Below are 21,005 nucleotides of genomic sequence, written 5' to 3' on the forward strand. Positions count from 1 at the left end.
ACGATTGGTCTAGATCATACTGAATTGATGCTTTGTTTCTTTTGTTTGTAGCACCTCAGCAGCAGGTTATTGTGCCAGATTCAAAGCTGATACAGCACATGAATGCATCAGGCATGGTAAGACTCGATTAGAATTTGTGCAATGCTGTAATTTATGTAAATAGTGAAGATAAAAATCTGATCTGAGTCTTTCAGATTCATGATGGTTAGGTCCATCAATGGCTATTAGACAGGATGGGTAAGAATGGTGTCCCTAGCCTCTGTTTATCTGGAAATGGATGGCAGGAGAGGGGAACATGTGATTGATTACCTTTTGTGTTCCCTCTCTCTGGGGCATCTATATGGGTCACTGTTGGCAGACAGGATACTGGGATAGATGGACCTTTGGTCTGGCCATTATGGCTGTTCTTATCTCAATGCCTAAAAAAACAAGAGGTACTAGCACAAGATGACTGCTGTCTCACTAATTGCTGAGCTGACAACACATGAGCTATTTATCCAGGGTTTGCTTTTATCAACAGATCTAGAACTTAGTCTGATCCTCTATGTAAATGTCAGACTAGTGATATTCAGATCTCAGTGGTTCAGGAGCCAAACTAGCAATCAACATTACCCCAGAGAGCCACAGTAATGTAAATTCATTCTTTTTTTACTGTTGTGCTATGTATTCATTCAGGCAGTCCCCAGGTTACGTACAAGATAGGGACTGTAGGTTTGTTCTTAAGTTGAATCTGTATGTTAGTCGGAACTGGCGTCAGCCGCTGCTGAAACTGATCAGTTTCAACCGCGGCTGAATCTGGATGCCAGTTCTGACTTACATACAGATTCAGCTTAAGAAACGCAGGCGTCCCCAAGTCAGCTGCTGCTGAAACTGATCAGCAGCTGATTCCAGGAAGCCTGGGGCAGAGCAACTCTGCCTCGGGCTTCCTGTAGTCAGCCGCTGGTCAGTTTCAGCAGCGGCTGACTTGGGGACGCCTGGGACAGAGCAGCTGGGGTGCTGCTGGGTTGCTCCAGTAGCGCGGCTCCTCGGCGCTACTGGAGCAATCCAGCAGCACCCCAGCTGCTCTGCCCCAGGCGTCCTGATTCAGCTGCTGCTGAAACTGACCAGCAGCGGCTGAATCAGGACGCCTGGGGCAGAGCAGCTGGGGTGCTGCCGGGTTGGTCCAGAGCGGCGGTGCGGGACCAACCTGGCAGCCCCCAGCTGCTCTACCCCAGGGGTAGGCAAGAAAAGCCTGGTCTGCTGGGGGCGGGGGGGGCACTAGCTGCACCAGGGGGACAGGAGCAAAGCCGCGGAGCACGCCTGGGCTGTCCCGCTGCGGGTGTGCTCCAAGGCTTTGCTCCCCGTCCAGACCAGGGAGACAGGAAGCAAAGCTGCTGAGCACGCCCGCAGTCTGCAGGGAGACGGGGAGTAAAGCCTTGGAGCATGCTCGCAGCGGGACAGCCCGGGCGTGCTGGGGGGGTCCAGCAAAGCCTGGGCGGCTTTGCTCGGGTGTCCCTGGTCTGCTGGGGGGGTCCAGCGACTTTGGGAGACCGGGAGACCAGGGAGACCGGGAGAAGCAGACCAGGGAGACTGGGAGAAGCTTTTCTCGCCCCGGAGGACACGGGTGGCGACCCGCTGCCCGTGAGCTCCGGGGCAAGAAAAGCCCCGTTCGTAAGTGCGGATCCGACGTAAGTCGGGGACTGCCTGTACTAGAATACTTATCTACTGTTGCTTGGGTCCTTCAGGGCAGGGGGCTGGCCATGTGAGAGGTACAGGAGTCGGGGCCGGGACTTGGGGATTTGGGAAGCTTAGAGCATGAGTCTAGTGGTGTGGGGGGGGATGCAGAAGTTGGGGTTCAGGGTTAAGGAGTGGTGGAAGGTACATGAATAGGGGCTCGGGGTGAGGAGGGGCTCAGCAGGAGGTGGGGGTATAGAAGTCAAGACAGGGTGTTGGGAGGAGGGAGAGCTCAGGGCAGTGGGGGCAGTTTGTCCTGCAGGCATGGACCATGCACCCATGCTTCTCCTCAGGGCTGACCTGGCATAAAGAAGGAGGTTATTTGGGGGGGGTGTTCTTCACAGGCCCATTCCAGGGGGGTAGAGGGAAGAGCCATGCAGCCCAGCCACAGGGAACGAAAGGGCCGTACCGGGTGGTCCCATCGGTGTTGGGATGGGGTGTTTGTGTGGCTCCTTAGTGGCAGAGGGCCTGGGTTGCACTGCCTGGCCCAGCAGTGCTCCCAAGGGAGCCAAGGCAGCAGGCCCTCCAGTACAGCACTGCGGCCAAGGGCTGGGGGAGAGGCTAGGGACAGAGGAGCCACTTACATGGGCTGGTGGCCAACAATATATCCAGCCCCAGCCAGCCACGCTTTTCCTTGTGCAGCTGTCTCCTTGTAGTCACTGCAGGATAACTGTCCCCTGTGGTCGCTGCCCCCAGCGGTCACTGTGGAACATAACTGTCCCTCCGATCAGTCCCCTCCCTTGCCATGTTTTGGAAAACAATGGAATTCCAGGCACATCCCGTTGCCCTGGCACAACTAAACCCTGACCTTGCTTTAAGTTAGGGTAAGAGAAGCTGCATACCAAATTTGGTGGTCCTACTTCTTACTGTTTAGAAGGAGATCTTGAACAAACAGAATCACAGACTCACAGATAGATGCACAAACTCTCAAATTATATATATGATTTAAAACAGTGGTTCTCAAAGTTTTTGGCCCGCAGCTCACGCTGCTCAATGTAAACCTTTTCACGGACAACCACCAGCCAAGCACCCATGTAACAAAATGCCTTCGCTTATCTCTAAATAATACTAAATAATTCACTTTACTACTTGAACTATAACGCCAGTGAGCATATATAACCAGTAAGAAAGGAAATGTTATTAATCCAAATAATTAAATGGATTAAGTGCTTTAACTTTATCATGTTAGTTTATCAAACTTTTTTTTATATAAAAGTAAATTTAAAGTTAATTTATGTCCTAAACAAAAGGTTTCAACCTTGTCTTTATTTAGCAGGTGTGGGGAATCTTTTTTGGGTCAGGGACCACAGTGAGGCCACACAAGTGAGAGGCAAAAAACCCCCTCAAAAAACAACAAATAATATCCCAACCCTCACTGGTGTGGCCCCCAGGTGAGATACCTCATTCCTCTGATGTTCCAGTCCCACTGGGGGGAAAGGGTGTGAAGGTGTAGGGAGAGCCAAGGTTCTGGGCTCCCCACGGGCCAGATCAACTCTTTTGCAGTTCCAGGATTAGTATATTTTGTGAGTCCCTGCTCCCAGGTTCTGGATTGAGGCCAAAAATGAGGGATTCAATGTGAGGGAGTGGGCTAGAGATGGTGGTGCAGGAGGAGGTCAGGGTAGAGAGTCTGAGTGCTAGAGCAGGCTGGGTGAAGGGGTCTGGCTGAGAGTTTGGGTGCAGCAGTGTGTGAGGTTGTGAGGTCTGGCTGAGAGGGAGTGTGCAGGAGTAGGGTGGAGTGTCTGGCTAGGAAGCAGGGTGCAGAAGCGGGCTCAGGGTGGGAAGTCTGGAAGGGAGGGAGGGTGTCAGAGTATAACATCTGTCCAGGGGGCAGGAGCAAGGGAGGGGGCAGTGTCTGTTCAGTAGGGAGGGGGAAGGAGTGGGCTAGGGGTACATGAGGGAGATGAGGTTATAGGGTCTGGGCCTGAGAGGGATGGGGGTGCTGAATTTGAAAGGGCCTTCCCTCCCCCGCTGCTCCTAGGCACTACTCCCATTGGCCTTGACTCTGGCCAGTGGGACCAATGGGGAAAGCCTCCAGGCATCACAGCTGTGCACTGCTAATCCCCCAGCTGGGGGGAAGCAGAGTTGCAGCAGGTGGAGTCACTTTCTTCCCCCACTAGCTAGATCCTGCGGCCAGGCTTAGGGCTTTCTCCTGTGCCCCCTCCAGCAGGAAGTCAGCATTGGCACTCCAACCTTGCGGAGGCCAGGGGGATGCAAGGGTAGAGTGCCATCGAGGGCTCCCCACTGCAGAGAGAGGTTGGGGGCTGAACCTTGAGGCATGGCCCACTTGCAAGGCTAGGGATTGTAGTTTGAGAACCACCGATTTAAATACTATGATGTGTAATAGTCCTTTTGGCTAAGATCAAGTGTCTTTAAACGTTATTTATATGTGTATGTATGTGTGTATTATATATATACATACACACACACACACTTTTACAGCAAAATAACTGACCAACTATTATTTTATTAACTACAGTTGGTTGATAACATAGTAAAAGCATTCTGATTGGTTAATAATTAAATCACACAGTGTTTTAACATGCATCTCCTGTGACTTTTTGCAGTACATTAAAGAGCCACTCAAGGTTCAAAGAGTCATTCATGGTTCATAACGCATATTTCTGGGTTAAACTGCTTTTTTGGGGCGGGAAAGAGAGGAGGTCAGTTAATACTAATACAGATTTGTATGATGACAATCTCAAGAGTGGATGATTTCAAAAGTGGAAAATACTTTTACTTTTGTGCAAGTCTTTTGTTGTATTTACCAGATGAGGTATGACAGCCCTCAGATATTATAAGTAATAAACTCTTAATAATGTCTGTATAGAGATTTGAGTCTGCCTTTCTGGCCCCTAGCTACTTCAACTCATTTGTTAATTCACAACTTTTCAGCCTAATTTATCTTTTTTTTTCCTTCACGAATTTTGTCTGTCTAGGCTAACTTTCTCTCGCTTGCTTGACATCAAATTTAGGCTAGAGGAAAAATATCTATTATCTTGCATCCCAAGACAAACAAAACACAGTCTGTGCAAATGAAATTTATTAATTTACATTTAAAATGCTGTACTAAAGAATACTTGCTGCAAACTTGATGTAAATTGAAAAGCTCAATAGATAAAGTTGCACAGTTAATTAGAGCAACAGCAGTTTATCTGGTCATTGTCTGCCAGATAGTTGACTGATCTTCTCTTCAGAATCCTAGGGGCACTGACTTAACAGTATGATACAGTCAAACTAAATGTGACTTCTCCTGAAAATTCTACAGAATAGCAGTAGAAACCTGCTGAGTTTCTAGTTCTTATTCAGTTTAGCACAATACAATATGCATGTAGCTATTTAAACATGTGATCTTTACAGACTGTAGCTTGAAGTTTTTTAAAAAAAATCCCCTACTTTAATAAACTCTTAAGTCTGTACCTAGAATGAGTAGATCAAGCAGACACAGCTTGTTTTTAAAAGCTTTTTTTAGTGTCCTTTCCCCTGTCTGTAAAAAGATGTGGGGCAAAGAAACAGCAGAAAGACACTAGCATGCTTCTACTCAGTGTCACCCTCTGGGAGGTTCTGGTTAGTGATTACATCTATCTGTCACTAAAGGGAGATCTGATTACTTGCAAACAAGAAATAGACATACAAGTTTGGTGAAGTAATATCTTTTATTGGACCAGTAACTTGTCTTTTTAACATCCTGGGGCTGACACGGCTATAACTACACCGCATAAAAGAATAAATACACATTTTACTCAATAGTAAAATTTAAATTCCTTTTGCACTATAATTTTTCATCAACATGAAAAATTCAGTCTCATTTATCATTTTAAATATTACTTACTTGTATTCTAGTAGGGTTTGGTAAAATTGTCAAAATACTCAAAGTTTGATTTGAAGTGACATTTAACTACTAGTTGAAACTGTTTTTGACAGCCTATGTAAAATTGGTTCTCATGTGATCAGTTTTTATTTTTTGAACTAAGATGAGACACTGGAATCATATGGACTAAAATCCAAAGGCTCTTTTGAGGTCAAGTTTTACAGTTCAAACCTGGTTGGTCCATGTGTTAATTTGCAGACTTTGTTACACTGTTCACGCATTCTCTGACTTTCACAAACATCTCCCTGTTTGGCCCAAAATATATTTTGGTTACTTAGTTTAAATTTTGAAATAGTCCTCACATTTTCTTAGTGTCTATTTGATCCTTTTCATTTAACTAGTCAGGAGGTATGATCCTAAGTCATGAATTTATTACAACAACTGTATTCTGTTTAGTTAATGTGTAGCTCCACAGTAAAATCAGACCTAGTATAACAAGTACCTATGTTCCTTGTTTTAAGTTGTTAAAAATAGTTAACGCAAGGTATTGATGTAGACCATAGTCATCTGAATTCAGCATCCTCAGGGTTGACCAGCTTCTTGGCTGCTGTGTCCCAAGTAAGGATGTAAGGGAGTAGTTAAGTTGACTACTTGCATTCCCCTCTCCCCTCCTCCTCCCCGCCCCCCCCTTGCCTCTGTATCAGATGCAGCTGGTGGAGAGGAGCAAGAGCTGGTGCTGGGGAGAGCCAGCTTAAACGACGGCTCCTCTCAGCACTGTCTCTGGGGTACTGCCTCTATCAGAGTCATCAGCAGGGAGGCAGGGGAGGCTGCGGTGAAGCATCCTGCAGAGCAGCCCCTATCTGTGGGGGGGTTCCAGTGGGGAAGTGGTGCCCCCGTGGACAGGTGCTGCTGCCAAAGCAGCCTCTGTTCATGGCCAGCTCAAACTGACCGCAAACACAGGCTGCTCCGTCAGCATCCCTGTCTACAGTGGTTGGGGCTGGCCACAGACAGAGGTTCCTCTGGCAGCAGCCTCTATTCACGGGGGGTCCCAGTTTCCCGCTAGGACCCCTGCCGACAGGGGCTGCTGGACTGGCGCGAGCAAGCCAGCTCAGTCCTGGCTCGCGTTGTATCTGTAACACTCCCATTGTTGCTCTGCAGTTTAAATGTAGTAGGAGCCAAGCTGTCTGCCTGCTCCACTCTTACTACATTTAAATTGCAGAGCCACAGCGGGGTAGCTTCAGGATCTGGCACAAGGCAAGACTAAAGTTTCCTCCCTTATCATCTAATTGTGTAGTAGATAGAATTTCTATCTACTACATGATTATTAATTACTTGCTTCCTAACATTCCTAGTCCCAAGGCTACCTATCTGTGCAACAGTGTATTCATTCGGCCTCCTAAAATAAAGCCTCCCTCTAGTGGCCATGGCTTGTTGTGTTGAGGATAATTCTTGTTTAAGGTGGTCTTAAAGAATAACAGAATTTGTTCATAATTTTCTACAGATCAGGTTATATTGTAGATACAATAAAAAATAACTTCAAATACAGAGTCACAGGCAGAATTTAACATTTCAATGCTAGGATGCATTTTATTGCAATCCATTATTGGACCCTCTACCTGCCCAAGATGCAGGGCAACTGAGAGCAGCCATCTCCCTTTGTCCCGACTCCTTGTGCAGCTGATGACAGATGGAGGTGGAGGGTCCATGACTCCAAACTGGATCCCTACAACTGCCCACATGGTTCTGCCCAACCTAGCCGCAGCCGAGAGAAGGGGAAGGCCTTGGAGCCATAGCCCAGCCATGGTAAGAGCTGAGTAAGCAGCTGTGGGAAGCTGCTGCAGACCCTCCAACTGTCCTAGTTGGATGGGCCAAGCAGCCACTTGCTTATGTTCATGCCCTATGAGCTCCCTGCCTAGAGCCAGTGGAGGGTCTGCACCAAGGTTTTTAATAAATGCCTGTGCAGCTCTTAACGTGGCTGGGCTACAGCTCCAAGGTCTTCCCCTTCTCTCAGTTGGAGCCGGGTTGGGCAGAACCATGTTGTAGCTGTAGGGATCTGGTTTGGAGTCATGGACCCTCTACCTCCACCTGTCTTTGGCTGTACAAGGAGTCAGGATGCAAGGAGATGCTGCTGTCAGTTGCCTTGCACCCTGGGCAGGTAAAGGGTCCACTGTGGCTTCTCACAGCTGCCTGGTCTCACTAGCAGGACTCCCATGTGGGCCTGGCTGAGGGGTGTAGCCTTAGAGAAGGAAGCAGAGTCTGCCCTGGTGAAAAGTGGATAAGTCAGGCCTGTACATTTTCAAAAAGTGGGAGGGTCCTGCCCCCCTTGAGTGTCATTGATTTAGATTAAACCTAACATAGATGATCCAGGAGATCACATAATGTATGTATTGTATTCTACAAAATGATCTTGTTTAGAAAACCAAAATAATTTCACTATACATTCACTGAGCAGTTATCAGATGCTTAACTTTGGTCAGATGTTCTTTAGGAAACTCGTAGGAGCTTATCTTCTTTTACTCTTGATGTTGGCATTATTCTAGGATATGAACAGTTAACTTTAAGCCTTGATTTTTTTTCTGTAGTTAGTCAGATATTCAGGCTCCATGAATATGTTAACTTTAACTTGGAGAGAGCTGCATGTAGAGTCCTAATTTAAAATATTATTTCACATCTTATTTTCTGAGACTAAAATAAGATCACTTTCTAGATGTACACTGACTGCTTAGACCTTATTTTCTGTGAGAATGACAAAGACATGAAAAGTAGATGCCAGACTCCTCTTTTGACTTGAACAATCTATTGCTTTTTAAAGTAACTTAGTGATCAGAGGGGTTTTTTTAAAAAAGGAAGTGAAATTACCAGTGTTTGTTTTATACTCTGCTACTCAACAACTGGCCAGCAGAGGGAGCACAGATGAACAAAATTTATTCCCAGAACTTTTCTGGCAAACCTGAAAATAAAGCAGAATGAAGTGGGCTTGTGTAATGCACATAGAAAGAAGGGAGATAGTCAAAGCAGGCAAATAGAAATCAGAAAGGTTACATTTCTATGATAGCTAATATATGTATTTGTCCTCCTTGCTTTTAACAGAAACTTAAGAGTAAATGTTTCACCACAGAAGCTATAGTGATTGTGTACATTTGTCGTACTTCACCACAACAGATGCTTATTTAATCCTCAGCTAGTGTGCTGTGACATGACGCATTGGCAATAATGCTAAAGGTTTAAAAACAAGTTTCTTCTCTTTCAGAGTGCGGCTGCCACTGCAGCTACCTTGGCTCTGCCAGCTGGTGTTACTCCTGTTCAGCAGATACTTACAAATTCAGGTAACTAACTTAACATTAAATGGATTATAGATAAGTGATTTAATTTGCAAATAATTTTAATTTATTATATTAAATTTCATGTGAAACATTTAAAAATCAGGAAGGAGTGTGGTGATAGAGAGTCTATCTACCATACAGTTCTTGAGGTATGTTTTACAGTGCTACTTTGCCAGCATAAGTCTTTAAAAGATTTTATTTGATACACTTCAAAAGATTCTCAAATAATAAACAGTTTTTTATATTTGAGAATATAAACATTACATTAAGAGGTAGCTTTTAAGACTGCTAGCTACATTTAATGGAAGTTTGGCTGAAATACAAAGTTAAGGTTTATAAAGATTTATAACAGTGTAGGAATCTGATTCAGAGTAGAGGTGAAATGTCCAGATCTTAATACAAGGAGAAATTTCCTCTTTAGTTTTACAGGGCCGTTAAGTGTATGCTACAGGATCAATCATACATTACTTATGTCATGGCCAGCAATCTTTCTCCATCTACAAAAGGGCTACTGTATAGTGTTTTCTCAAACGGGGCTGTGGACAGCAATTTGGCATAGGTTCCTAAGGAGATTGTGCTCTCCAGTTCTCTGCAGGTGTGGATCTTGATTGCTGAGTTTATTGTAGATGGAGAAAGGGAGTTAAAGCTTCTCTTAGGGGAAGAAGATGGAGATGAGGGTTGTCTGAATATCACTTCATTCCTCCTTTCTCATGATTTAAAAAAAAGGAGAATAGTTGAAGCTGAAGTATGTCTTGTCTGCAACTCTACACCCATTACACAGAGCTGTTGATAATCTTTACTGGCTGCTCAGTTGCAATGAGATGAAACATGCTCTACAGATCGGGGATAAAGTGGTAGGACTGTGCTACGGGTAATGAAAGAGATTATAGAGATGAGGTTAAGGAGAGACCCTTGTGGGGAAGAGGGATGGAGAAAGAGAAATACATAACACTCAGACTTAGGTACATAATACATGGAAAGAAAAGTAGCTTAGATAAAACATTGTTCAGGCTCATGCATGGACCTAAATAACTGAAGGTGGCATGAGAGAAGAGAAAGGAAGATGAAGGTAAATAGACATAATAAACTGTAACAAAGTAGCTGATGCTGGCATTTTATAAAGAAAAAGTTAGGATGTAGTGCGCACAGATTTGCACACATGGAGCTCAGACTTGTGAGGTTGGCATCTTCCCTGCCTCTGGAACTTATCCCTCCTATCTATCTCCTGTGGTACTGACTTTTTCAAAAGGTGGTCACAACAGTTAGTTTGCATTTTCCTCAATCACCTTTAAAAATATGAGCAGGTAACTAATAAAATCCAAATATAGATGTTAAACATAAATATTATGTTTGAATTGCTGCTACTCTGAGCATATGCCCCTCTGATTCCTGGCACATGAAACCCCTGTTGGCCCTAGAAGCCGATTTCAAAACAAAGGCAAAGGTTTAAGCTCTTTTTTGCCCATTCTCTCTTCCTATTAGTGCCCTCAGTAGAGTGAAAGTAAGGAGGTGTGCTCCGGCAAGTGCCAACCCTGGACACACTCTTTAAAGAGCTGTTTTGGAGAGGCTGGATTGGGTCCTCTCAGACTGCAGCAGCCTGGTCCTGGGGTAGGCCACACAGTCTGTCCCCCATCTAGCTGTGAGATGTAGGGTTGCCAGGTGTCTGGTATTCACCCGGACAGTACGGTATTTTTGCCTCCTGTCAAGTAAAAAAATACCGGACACCTAAAATGTCTGCTATTTTCTGATTCGCGCCCCCCCCCCCCCCCCGCCCCGGCCAGGAGGCGAAAATTCCGGTCACCAGGCAACCCTACAAACACTCAGCCCCCCCCCCCCCCTCCGAACCTTCCCCCGGCTCCCAACACTCCCAGACCTCATGCTTACCTGGTTCCACAAGGCTGCTGTCACAAAATGGCTTCCAACCAAGGGGAAGCAATGCTTCGCCTGGGTCTTAGTGCTCAACTTCTCCCCTGTTCCTATCTCTGCACTCACTCTTAAAGGGGACATGCTGTTTTATTTTTATTTATTTATTTTTGCTCAACAGCTTTGGTTGTCTCCCCCCCCCCCCTTTTTTTCCTTCAACAGAATTTTTTCCTGGTGTGTGTGTGTGTGTGTGTGTGTGTGTGTGTGTGTGTGTGTGTGTGTGTGTGTGTGTGTGTGCATGTGCGCGTGTTTGTGTTTTTTGAGGGGGGGGTGTTCAGTATTTTTGTTTCAACCATCTGGCAACCCTAGTGAGGGGGCTAGTAGCAGCCCCCATTTGGCCTCAGTGGCTTGGCCCTGGCCCTACTCCTGCTGAAGCAGAGGTAGGTCGGGAGGCAGAATGAGTCATGGCAGTCCTAGCTACGGCTGCCCAGATGCATGGCCTGGTCCTGGCCAGGTGAATTAACCTGGCCCCAGGACCCCAACCCCCACTCTCTCCTCCACTTTAAGCCCCCTGTCCTGTGCACTCCCCACACACTGCAACCCTCTACCCTGAGCACCTGCACTCCATTATGCCCTTAAATTTCTTAAAGGTACTGTTGTATCGTGGCAAACCCATGTCCTGAGGTGCTTCCTCCAAGCGGAGGCACGGGGGTTGGAGTACCCGTAAGAAATTTAAGTTACGTAGTTACTTTTACCCCTGACCCTCAGAATAAATTCCCATGCTCCTTCTACAATCTGAATCTTAAAATTCTTCTACATCCTGTAGGAGAAGGGGTTCTCCTTAGGCTAGATGTTAGGAATAAATTTAAGAGTGTAAGCTTAACTATTCACATCACAGCACTGTCTGCTTGACAGCCACTGATGAAGCCTGCAAGTGATAGCTCAAAGGCAATCAGGAAATAAAAAAGCCTGTGAAAACAACAGATTTGTTTGTTTGTTTGAAAACAAATCCAGTAGTTTTCATGTAAAAAGAGCAATCTAAATTGTGAAAATGAGTTTTCTGTCTGAGCCAGCGTTCAATGCTTGCAGTCCTGGTGTTTTTCTTGTGGAGCTGCAGAGCAGAAAAATCTTTGAAATTGTTTTCTTCTGGAGTGAAGGACTTGTTTAAAAAGCCACTCATACTTGCCTTCTTATATTTCAGTGTTGTCCCAGTCATGGTTCTGCAAATCTTTTCTCCCTGTATCTCTGTTTTTTCTGTCAAGCATAGTAAAGGTGATGAAACTGGGGAAATGAATAGCAATCCAGAGAACTATATTTTACAGTATTGTTTTGCCTATACACAAAACATAGGTATTTTACACAGTGCAGCCGTTCTTCTTCGAGGCCATCCCTGTGGGTGCTCCAAGGAGCGTCCAGTGGGAAGATTTCTATAGTAGGGCTTGTGGATAGGCTGTTCGCACGTGTGCAGTACCCCTCAGCCAAACAGCTAAAGCACACGTGCGAGCCACAAATCCTCCAGTTCCTTCTCTGCCGCTGCCGGTGCTGGTCAGAACCCGCAGTGTGCTCTGCATTTAGCTCCTCACTTAGTAGTTAGATACCCTTTTACCATAGTGTTTCAGTCAGACTTAGCCTTTAAATAATTTTCCTTTACACAAAGAAGATAAAAAACCACCTTTCTTTTGCGACACACCGCAGAACTACAAATAAGTGGAGGCTCACTGCCTGCCACTTTCCCCTTGTGGGAATCACCTCACAAGGGCTCTCCCCTCCATGTTTTTATTGGTTTTACTGCTCTTAATCTTTTTTTTTAATTCATCTGAGGAGAACTTCCATATTGACCTCCTCAGAACCCCCCCCCCCTCCAGGCATACACCACTGTGTCTGGTGCTCAGATGCCACCTATTTGCCACTTGTATATTTACCACCCAGAGGGGCGTCGCTTATCTCTGCTACCTGAGGGAGTAATGCGGAGTAATTCAGTGTGCTCTTTCACAGAGCCCTGACAGTCGGAGCAAACATAGCAAGATAGCTAAAACTGAAACCTATCTCTTGCTTGGACGGCAATCTGACCAGCTTTAGACTCTGCCTTCCATGCATCCTCTCAGCAGCGACGTCAGACAAGGCAGCTGCAGCGGCAAGCTCTGCAACCTCTAAACAATCTAAGAGGATGCATGTCAGCCGATGGTCAGGGCAGTGCATGTGTGTTATACACCTGAGTCTTCAACTGCCTGGACACAAGGTCCTATCACAGTGGGCGGCATTAGGGAAGACCGACGGTCGCCCCAAGAAGTTTAACGTCCGTGTCTTTGACTGCTAGGATCGGGTCCCTCCACGGCAGGCAGCCAACAGGCTGACAGATGCCCCAGAGTTTACAGGGAGAGCTTATTACACCCGTGTCTTTAGCCGCTAGGACTGAGGTCCCTCCGCAGCGGACAGCCTATGGAAGGCTGATGGATGCCCCTATGGATCTGTCCCCTGGAGGCAACATAATCCAAATGCCCAGCTCTGCTTGTATCTGTCCCTTATAACCGGCTGGAGTTCTTTTAAATTGTGCTTGGTTCTGTTACAGCAACGGAAGGAGTCAGGTTAAAGCTTAAACAGTTACAGGTTTATTAAAGAAGCTTATAAATCATATGGTTACAATGGCTATTGCTCTATTTCTTAACTGCTAGCAAATATAGATCTTAAAAATGGTTACAAAGAAAATAAAGATAGAAAATAGAAATAATGGTACCAAGTGACAGCTTAATCTTTAAAGAGCTCTAAGTCTGTGTGTACAATTTTTACCCCCTCCTGTGCCTCTTGACTCCAGTGTATCAGGCCAGGGCCGGTCACTCAATTCCTAGAAAGACGAATACGAGGTAGGTGTCCCTGTGGAACCTCTGGAGGCCAATCACCTAACCCGGCCAGCAGATAGATGGTAGATTGACGCTCAGAGTAAGTGTGTTGCTGGTCCCATCTTTATACCCATAGGGGCCCGTATCCTCTTTCTTATCTAAGATGTCAAATTATATTGGTCCGTCTTTGTGATGCAAGTTCTTACAAGGGAGTTTCAATTTAATTTACACTTGTAAGAGAGAGAACTAAATTGTGAATACTGGACATTCTTTACTGGGCGGGAGATTCCTCTCCCCGAACGAGTGTGTGTTCGTATCAATATAGGTGCCAGCCAACACAGTTCTTGCAGCCTCGAGGTCAGCTTATTGACTTGATCACTCTCTCTCATCTATGTTTTCAGCTTACCCAGGGTCAGATGAGCCAGCATATCCGGGCCTCTTGTCAAGGCTTCAAAGACTATGCTGATTTTTATTGCTCCTTCTCTGCCCTGTATGCAGGCACCTCAGAGGGGCAAACAAGATGGATGTGACAGAGGGGTGGCCTGTCTGGCTACAATGCATCAGATGCTAGCAGGGAATCCCCTTCTCCCAAGAAAGGGCGATCCCACAACTCCAAGCCAGTTCTGTCCCTGTGGGGGCTCTGGACAAGAGCTTGCCGGGGCTGGGACCACCCACTGCACCCTGGGGGTCCCAAGACCTTTCTACAATGCCAAAATAAGCTAGAAAGCCTAAGCCGTTTGCGGCACAAAAACTCAAGACAACCCTGGCACTGCTAGCACCGACTCTGCACTCAGCTTCTGAAAAAAATTGCAGTTTTACTAAAGCCTCATGCTCGACTCTGTCGGTGTGAGCGTCTCCCCCACTACCTGGCAAGGCAAAAGGCTCACAGCTGCAGTACCTCCTGCTGCCTATGCCTCAAACTTACTCTTTTACATCTGCAGACCAACTAAAAGTTACCTGAGTACCCACTACTCTGGTTTTTGGTATTGAGGCCTCTCTGAAACTTGCCAGGTTCTCCCCAGCAAATATAACAGCTTCTGCACCTTCTTTATATAGTGAGGAGGAAGCTCTGTCTCTCAAACACCATCTCGCCCAGGCACTCCTCCTGTAAGAGGAGGACACCTCAACCATAACTGATGATGCCTCAGTGGTACCCCAACCAGTGGCTACTGCCTCTCATGCCCATGCCTCCCACTTGGCCCTACTGAACCCCGGGCATCTTTCAGAACACACTAGCAACAATAACATCATGCTGGTGAGGCTCACTTGAGACACACATCAGTGACCTCCCTAGATATGTCTGGGGATCAAACTGACTTTGATCACCCTTTCAGTGATGATGACTTGAATGATTCATCTCACCTGCCAACTCAGCTGTCCTCTCCTCCAGAGGATGCCCTCATGCTACCGACTCCCTCAGCAGGCGATGATTCCAGAGCTTTTCAAGACCTTTTTAGAAGGGTAGCTGATGCATTAGAGATCTCATTAACGACACAGCCTGACACCCAACATAAGCCCACCAGCATCCTACACACCACACCAGCGGTCAAACTAGCGCTACCCATGGACACTGCCCTCATGGATCCCACTAAACACTTGTGGGAAACACCAGCCACCATATTCCCAGTGGGCAAAAAGGCAGATAGGAAATATTGTGTCTCCTTGCAGGGTACGGAGTTCCTCTTCACACATCCTCCTGCCAACTCCCTCGTAGTTGACGCTGCCAACCAGAGGGCTAAACATACCTTACCAAAATCCATTTCCTCTGATAAGGAGTGGAAACGGCTTGGTCTAATGGATAGAAAAGCGTATTCGTCTGCCTCCCTCCAGCTACGCATCTCGAACTACGTGGCTATGCTGGCAAAATATACACATCACATTTTCGAACAGATACCCACTTTTATTAAATACCTTCCAGAATAAAAAAGGGAATAGTTTAAAGCCAACACAAATGACGGCTCCGTAATAGCTAGGACAACTCTACTGGCCTCCCTCGACTCTGCTGATATTCTCTTGCAGTCATGGTTGTGATGAGGAGAGCATCCTGGCTTCCACATATCTGGCTTCCTAAAAGAGGTTCAACAAGGGTCGAAGACCTCCCTTTTGAGGGCCCAAAGCTTTTCATGGAGTCCACCAACACTTGGTTGCATTTCCTGAAAGATTCCAGAGCCACTCCTCGCACGCAGGGCATTCAGGTTTCTGTGTAGCAACATAAACAAAATAAGGGCTATACTCAAAGATACAGACCTGCCTTCTTTACTCAACCACAAAAGCAGTATGACCAGAAAAAGCGACAATGCCAGAGCAGAAGGTGACAATCCGTCAGCCAGCCCACCACGTTTTAGCCCTCTAATAGACAAACGTTTTGAAGTTCAACCAGGGTTCATGGCTCGCGCATGCGCATTAGCTGTCTGGCATGTGCAGAGTACTGAGCATGTGCGAACAGCCTATCCACAAGCACTGCTATAGAAATCTTCCAGCTGGGCACACTGTGGCGCCCGAGTACCTAAGGTGGAGCACTCACAGGATCACCCATCTCAAAGAACTTCAGTTACTGCAGAGGGTGAGTAACCCCCTCTTCTTCTTTAGGTAAAAATAGTATTCTCCCCCACGCCCAAAAAATGGAATAGATTGTCAGATTTCTAAAATCCTATAGGAGGAGGAGTTCTTCTGTTGACCTTGTTTAGGCCTTGTGAGAGGGCAGAAATTAAAGAGTTAGCTTTTTCCTGCCTTCAGCAGGAGTTGTGACTGGGGTTCCAGTAGCAGGATGCTATGCTATGCTAACAATAGTAATATAGCCAGAATGACATTATTTGGACAAGTACAACCCTGATGGTATACACTTGTAGAGTTCAGGTGTGACTTTACTCACCTAAGAAGTACCTCATCATCTACATTGCTGTTTATATCCATGCAAGCATGTCATGTAATGTATGTAGTCATGTACAACCAAAAGGAGTATGCAATGTAGACATACTGTGTATGTGTATGCACACGCTAACAATTCTTTCCCAACACTGAAAGGTATTTAATGCTGAAATACAGCATTTAAACAGCTGAAATACAGCAAAAATGCTGAAATACAGCAAAAACATGAAATACATTCTTTAAATGTAAGGAAAGAATATTTAGGAGATTGCTGTGCTGTTTTAGTAGATTAATCTTTGTTGTCATGCGAGTTCTTGTATCACCTATTAGCAACCTGCCTTTTGTCTCATTTTTCAACTAGTCTTCCATTGTGCTCCTTGTATACTTATGATTGGGTTTTGAAGACAGTCCTGTCCAGAGTTTTGAAGACTCGTCGTGTTTTGAAGCTGTTAGATGTGATTAAAGTACTGTATTAAAAATAATAAAAATTCTCAACCTCTTATTGGTACAATATTGGTGGGAGTGTAAGATGAACTTTCTACCTTAAATACACTCAAGTTTTTTTCCAGGTGACCAACTTTGAAAGAGAAGATGGTTTTAGATGTGGAGTTTTACATTTTGAGTGGTTTTGTTTTTATTGCAGGCCAAATCCTGCAGGTAGTTAGAACTGCAAACGGAGCTCAGTATATCATCCAGCAACAACAGCCAGTGGTTCTACAGCAACAGGTTATACCACAGATGCAGCCTGGTGGTGTTCAAGCTCCTGTTATACAGCAGGTAAAGAGGCACATTTTGAATAAGTAGGCTCATAACTAAAACTGACCAGTAGGAAGATTTTCCAGTAGTTTTTATTAAGTATAAAGATAAGTTCTTTTGTTTGAATTGCATGATAGATATGCCAATAATGGCTCTGAAAAATTGAAAGATCTACATAAAGAAATGGGGATTTTAAAAATTGCTTTGACGCCTTACAAATCTTTGGCTTCTGTGCAGGATCTTCCTACTTGATCTGCATCCAGTGTTACCGATTTTTTTCAAAAGGTGATCCCAATATTAGAAGTAGAATTATAAAAATCTTAGGTCTCAAACACAGAAAAGTAAACAAAATAATCCATGTTCCTTGAACTAATATAAACAAGTGACAGATTTAAAATATAAGGAAAAAATAGTATTCCTTCCTTCCACCCCCTCCAAAAAAGGGGGAATAGATTTTAACAAATTTCTAAAATCCTGGAGGAGGAATAAATAGTTCTGTTAGTATTGTGTTATGTAAAGTGATTGCTAATATAAACTCCTTTTGTCAGGTTTTGGCTCCTATCCCTGGAGGGATCTCCCAGCAGACAGGAGTGATTATTCAGCCACAGCAAATCCTATTTACAGGGAACAAAACACAGGTCATACCCACAACAGTGGCAGCTCCTACACCGGCACAAGCACAGATTACTGCTGCCGGTCAGCAGCAACCACAGCAACAGGCCCAACCACAAGCACCACTTGTACTCCAAGTTGATGGAGCAGGCGACACATCTTCTGAAGAAGAAGAAGATGAGGAAGAAGATTATGATGACGATGAAGAAGAAGACAAAGAAAAAGATGGAGGTGAAGATGGCCAGGTTGAAGAGGTAAAATGTGACACACTGCTTCTAAAAAATAAGACAATATCTTGACTTGAATATTAATAATTTTGAGGCAAATATCCAAAAGGCAAACATTTTTAAATAGCGAGTTATTACTAAGCTAACATCCTTAACTGTAATTAGACCAGATTTCTAATTTAATTTGAGGTGGTTTTGGTCTGATTTTTGGCTTGTCTCTTGTGCAGGTCTACACTACTGCTTATGTCAATATATAACTTATTTCACTCAGTGGTGTGAAACTCCACACCCTGAGTGACAAAAGTTACAGCAACCTAAGGGCTGTCTACATTACATTTATTTTGGTGGGAGATGTTCTCCCACCAGCATAGCTTCTGCTTCTCACAGAGGTGGAGAATGCTGATAGGAGAACTCTTTTCGGTTAGCATAGAGTATCTTTAACAGACATGCCTCAGCAGTGAAGCTGCACCAGTGTAGCACTTTTAGTATACGCTAGGGATGTTAGGTATCGTGTAATTGAATAGCCATTTAACCACATGAAATTTTAGCAGTTACATGACTATTCGATAGTCCTCAGGGGTGGGGCTGGCAGTCAGCGTGCTTTTGGCCCCACTCGTGGGAAGCCCCTTGCCACCTCACTGCTGCCTGTCTTATCAGAGCGTGGGGTGGCAGGCGGGGGCCAGTCCACCAGAGCAGCCAGTTTAAAAACTTGATACAGCAGCAGCGTGGGGTAGCGCAGTCCTTGTCTGAGCTCCCCGCAGGCGGAGACTGGTCTGCAGCAGCAGGCCTTGTCCGTGGGGGTTCAGGATCTCTGCCAACAGAGCCTCTGTACGTGGGGCACTTGAACCCCCCATGGTCAGGGACTGGTGCCGTGGACCAGCCTTTGTCCATGGCAAGCCTGGGTCATCACAGACAGAGGCTGATTTGCGGCAGCCTTCCCTGCCTCCCCCACTTCCCACACTGCTGCCTCTGAGAGAGGCAGCAGCACAGGGGGGATAGAGCAGGTGGCACTGTGGAGTTAGTGCTAGGGAAGCTGGCTCCCCCCCAGCACCGGCTCCTGCCTTCCTCCCTCACTGCCTCTGTAGGAGGCAGCAAAGTCGGTGGGGGCGGGCATGCAGGTCCACGAAGCTGGCATGTGCAGGAAGCCTGCTTGAAAACTGGCTCCCCTCATGTATCAGCTCCAGTCTGCCCCACTCCACCCTCTGTGCTGCTGCCTCTCTATCATGTTGCTTTAGCCTCATCTTTTCACTGTTACCAACCTGTTTTATAAGGCACTACTTCTAGTTTTGTGTATCACATAGGTTACTGCACATCCACAACCTGGGAGGGTGGGGGGAGGTAGGGTATCCTCTGGTTCAAAGAAGCATGTTTTCCTTCTTGGATTGAAAATAATACTATGCCAGCTAATCAAGAGTTAATATCATGATTGATGGGGATTTAAGTTTTCCTTGCCTCAGTGTCTTATAATTAACCCATATAACAAAAACCAGTGGTGAGGGAGTGTGTGAGAATCCTTTTTTAAGGAAAAGGATGTTCCATGTTTTCAGTTGTGATTTATCAAATAATGCTTAAAAGTATATGCTATTAACAGATTACAGAACCTCCCTTAATTGTTGCTTTAGCATTCTCAGGATAGGTAAATGCTAAAGTCATTTTGGAAAATGGAGTTTGGCACTGTATGTACCATTTGGTGCTGCCTTGGGATAATTTATGAATACTGTATGTTGTACTTGCTTATTGGGGTGTTTACTATATGACTACATTTGGTTTAGCTGAACAGGAATCTGTCTAATGCAGCAAGGCAAGAAGAAAAAGAATGGTTCAAGAAAAGGCACCCCTCAGCAAACACTACAGTAATTAAGGGACCATATTAGAGCTTTTGCTCTTGAGGACTCTTGTATTCTCTCCTGCTGATTCGAGAGGGTTTAAAGCCCAGAAACACAGAAGAACCAGGGGCTGGTTGTCAGGGAGCAAGACTGAGACAGAGGCACCTGCTGAGGTATCTGGAGATGCTAAGCCTGCCTAGGTTACTACCAGGGAATGGGTAGCTTATGGGCAAGGTGAACATGCATATAGGCTATTCATTTTTAGAAGCTTTGTTCCAGTTGATAAAATAAACAATATTTCTGGTATAAGAAGGCTGTCTGGTTACTATATTTACCACTGCTCACTGTCTCCTAAAGGGAAAAATGCAGGTGCACGAACTCTATCGAAACAACCAGATAAGAACAGTTAGTGTGTTAGGATACAGTAGTCCAGGCCCATTTTAGGAGTGGGAGAATTACAGCCTTCCTCTCTTTGACTGAAAAAGCAGTGACCTGACAAGTGAGGTGGAGAGACCAGAAAGGGGACAAATATCTACATACCCCTGTGATTATAACAGCACCTCTGAAAAGTTTTACCTCCAATCCGCGTTCTTCCCATACTCAACCTTGATTCATGTTATAACCAGATCTTACTTTCATGCATATGATCAAAATATCTATAATTTTAATAGATGTGAGTCAGTTTATTATAAACTATTGGAAAATGTTTCTTTTAGGAACCCCTTAACAGTGAAGATGATGTGAGTGATGAGGAAGGACAAGAGCTGTTTGATACAGAGAATGTTGTCGTATGCCAGTATGATAAGGTAAAATCTCTAAAAAAACAGAATTTTTATGAACGTCACTTTTCCTTGTTCTTCCCTCTTTCTTTTCTCCCCATGAAATCATGAATTTAATCTGTATTTCAGAGTTGTATACACTGAGCTATAAATACCATATCTTACCACTGTGCCTGAAAAAGGATCATTTCTTGGTGTTGGCGAGTTGTGATACGTCTGCATAGACTTTTAAAGAAAGTGTCATTTGGTGCCAGATATATAGTGGGTTTTGTATGATGTGGACAGTTGTCCACCAAAAACACTTCACAAGGGGTGACTAAATAGCCGTTTGAAGAGAAAAATGTTCAAATCACAGCACACAGCTTCACTTCTTCATTCAGCTAGCTATCCCAT

The 21,005-nt window shown here is 45.2% G+C and overlaps 1 protein-coding gene across 2 annotated transcripts in view; it reads left to right on the forward strand.

Annotated features, from left to right (window-relative positions):
- Positions 1 to 21,005, forward strand: part of GTF2A1 (general transcription factor IIA subunit 1) — a 43,623-nt gene that overhangs the window by 13,880 nt on the left and 8,738 nt on the right. For both annotated transcript variants that reach the window (XM_075926764.2, XM_075926763.2), the window contains exons 4-8: positions 52 to 116; positions 8,772 to 8,847; positions 17,056 to 17,189; positions 17,717 to 18,034; positions 20,550 to 20,639. In XM_075926764.2, the coding sequence (XP_075782879.1) occupies positions 52 to 116; positions 8,772 to 8,847; positions 17,056 to 17,189; positions 17,717 to 18,034; positions 20,550 to 20,639 (683 nt within the window). The remainder of the gene's footprint in view (positions 1 to 51; positions 117 to 8,771; positions 8,848 to 17,055; positions 17,190 to 17,716; positions 18,035 to 20,549; positions 20,640 to 21,005) is intronic.

Source organism: Pelodiscus sinensis, chromosome 5 (assembly GCF_052426305.1).
Source record: "Pelodiscus sinensis isolate ZL-2025 chromosome 5, ASM5242630v1, whole genome shotgun sequence".
NCBI classification, from domain to species: Eukaryota; Metazoa; Chordata; order Testudines; family Trionychidae; genus Pelodiscus; species Pelodiscus sinensis.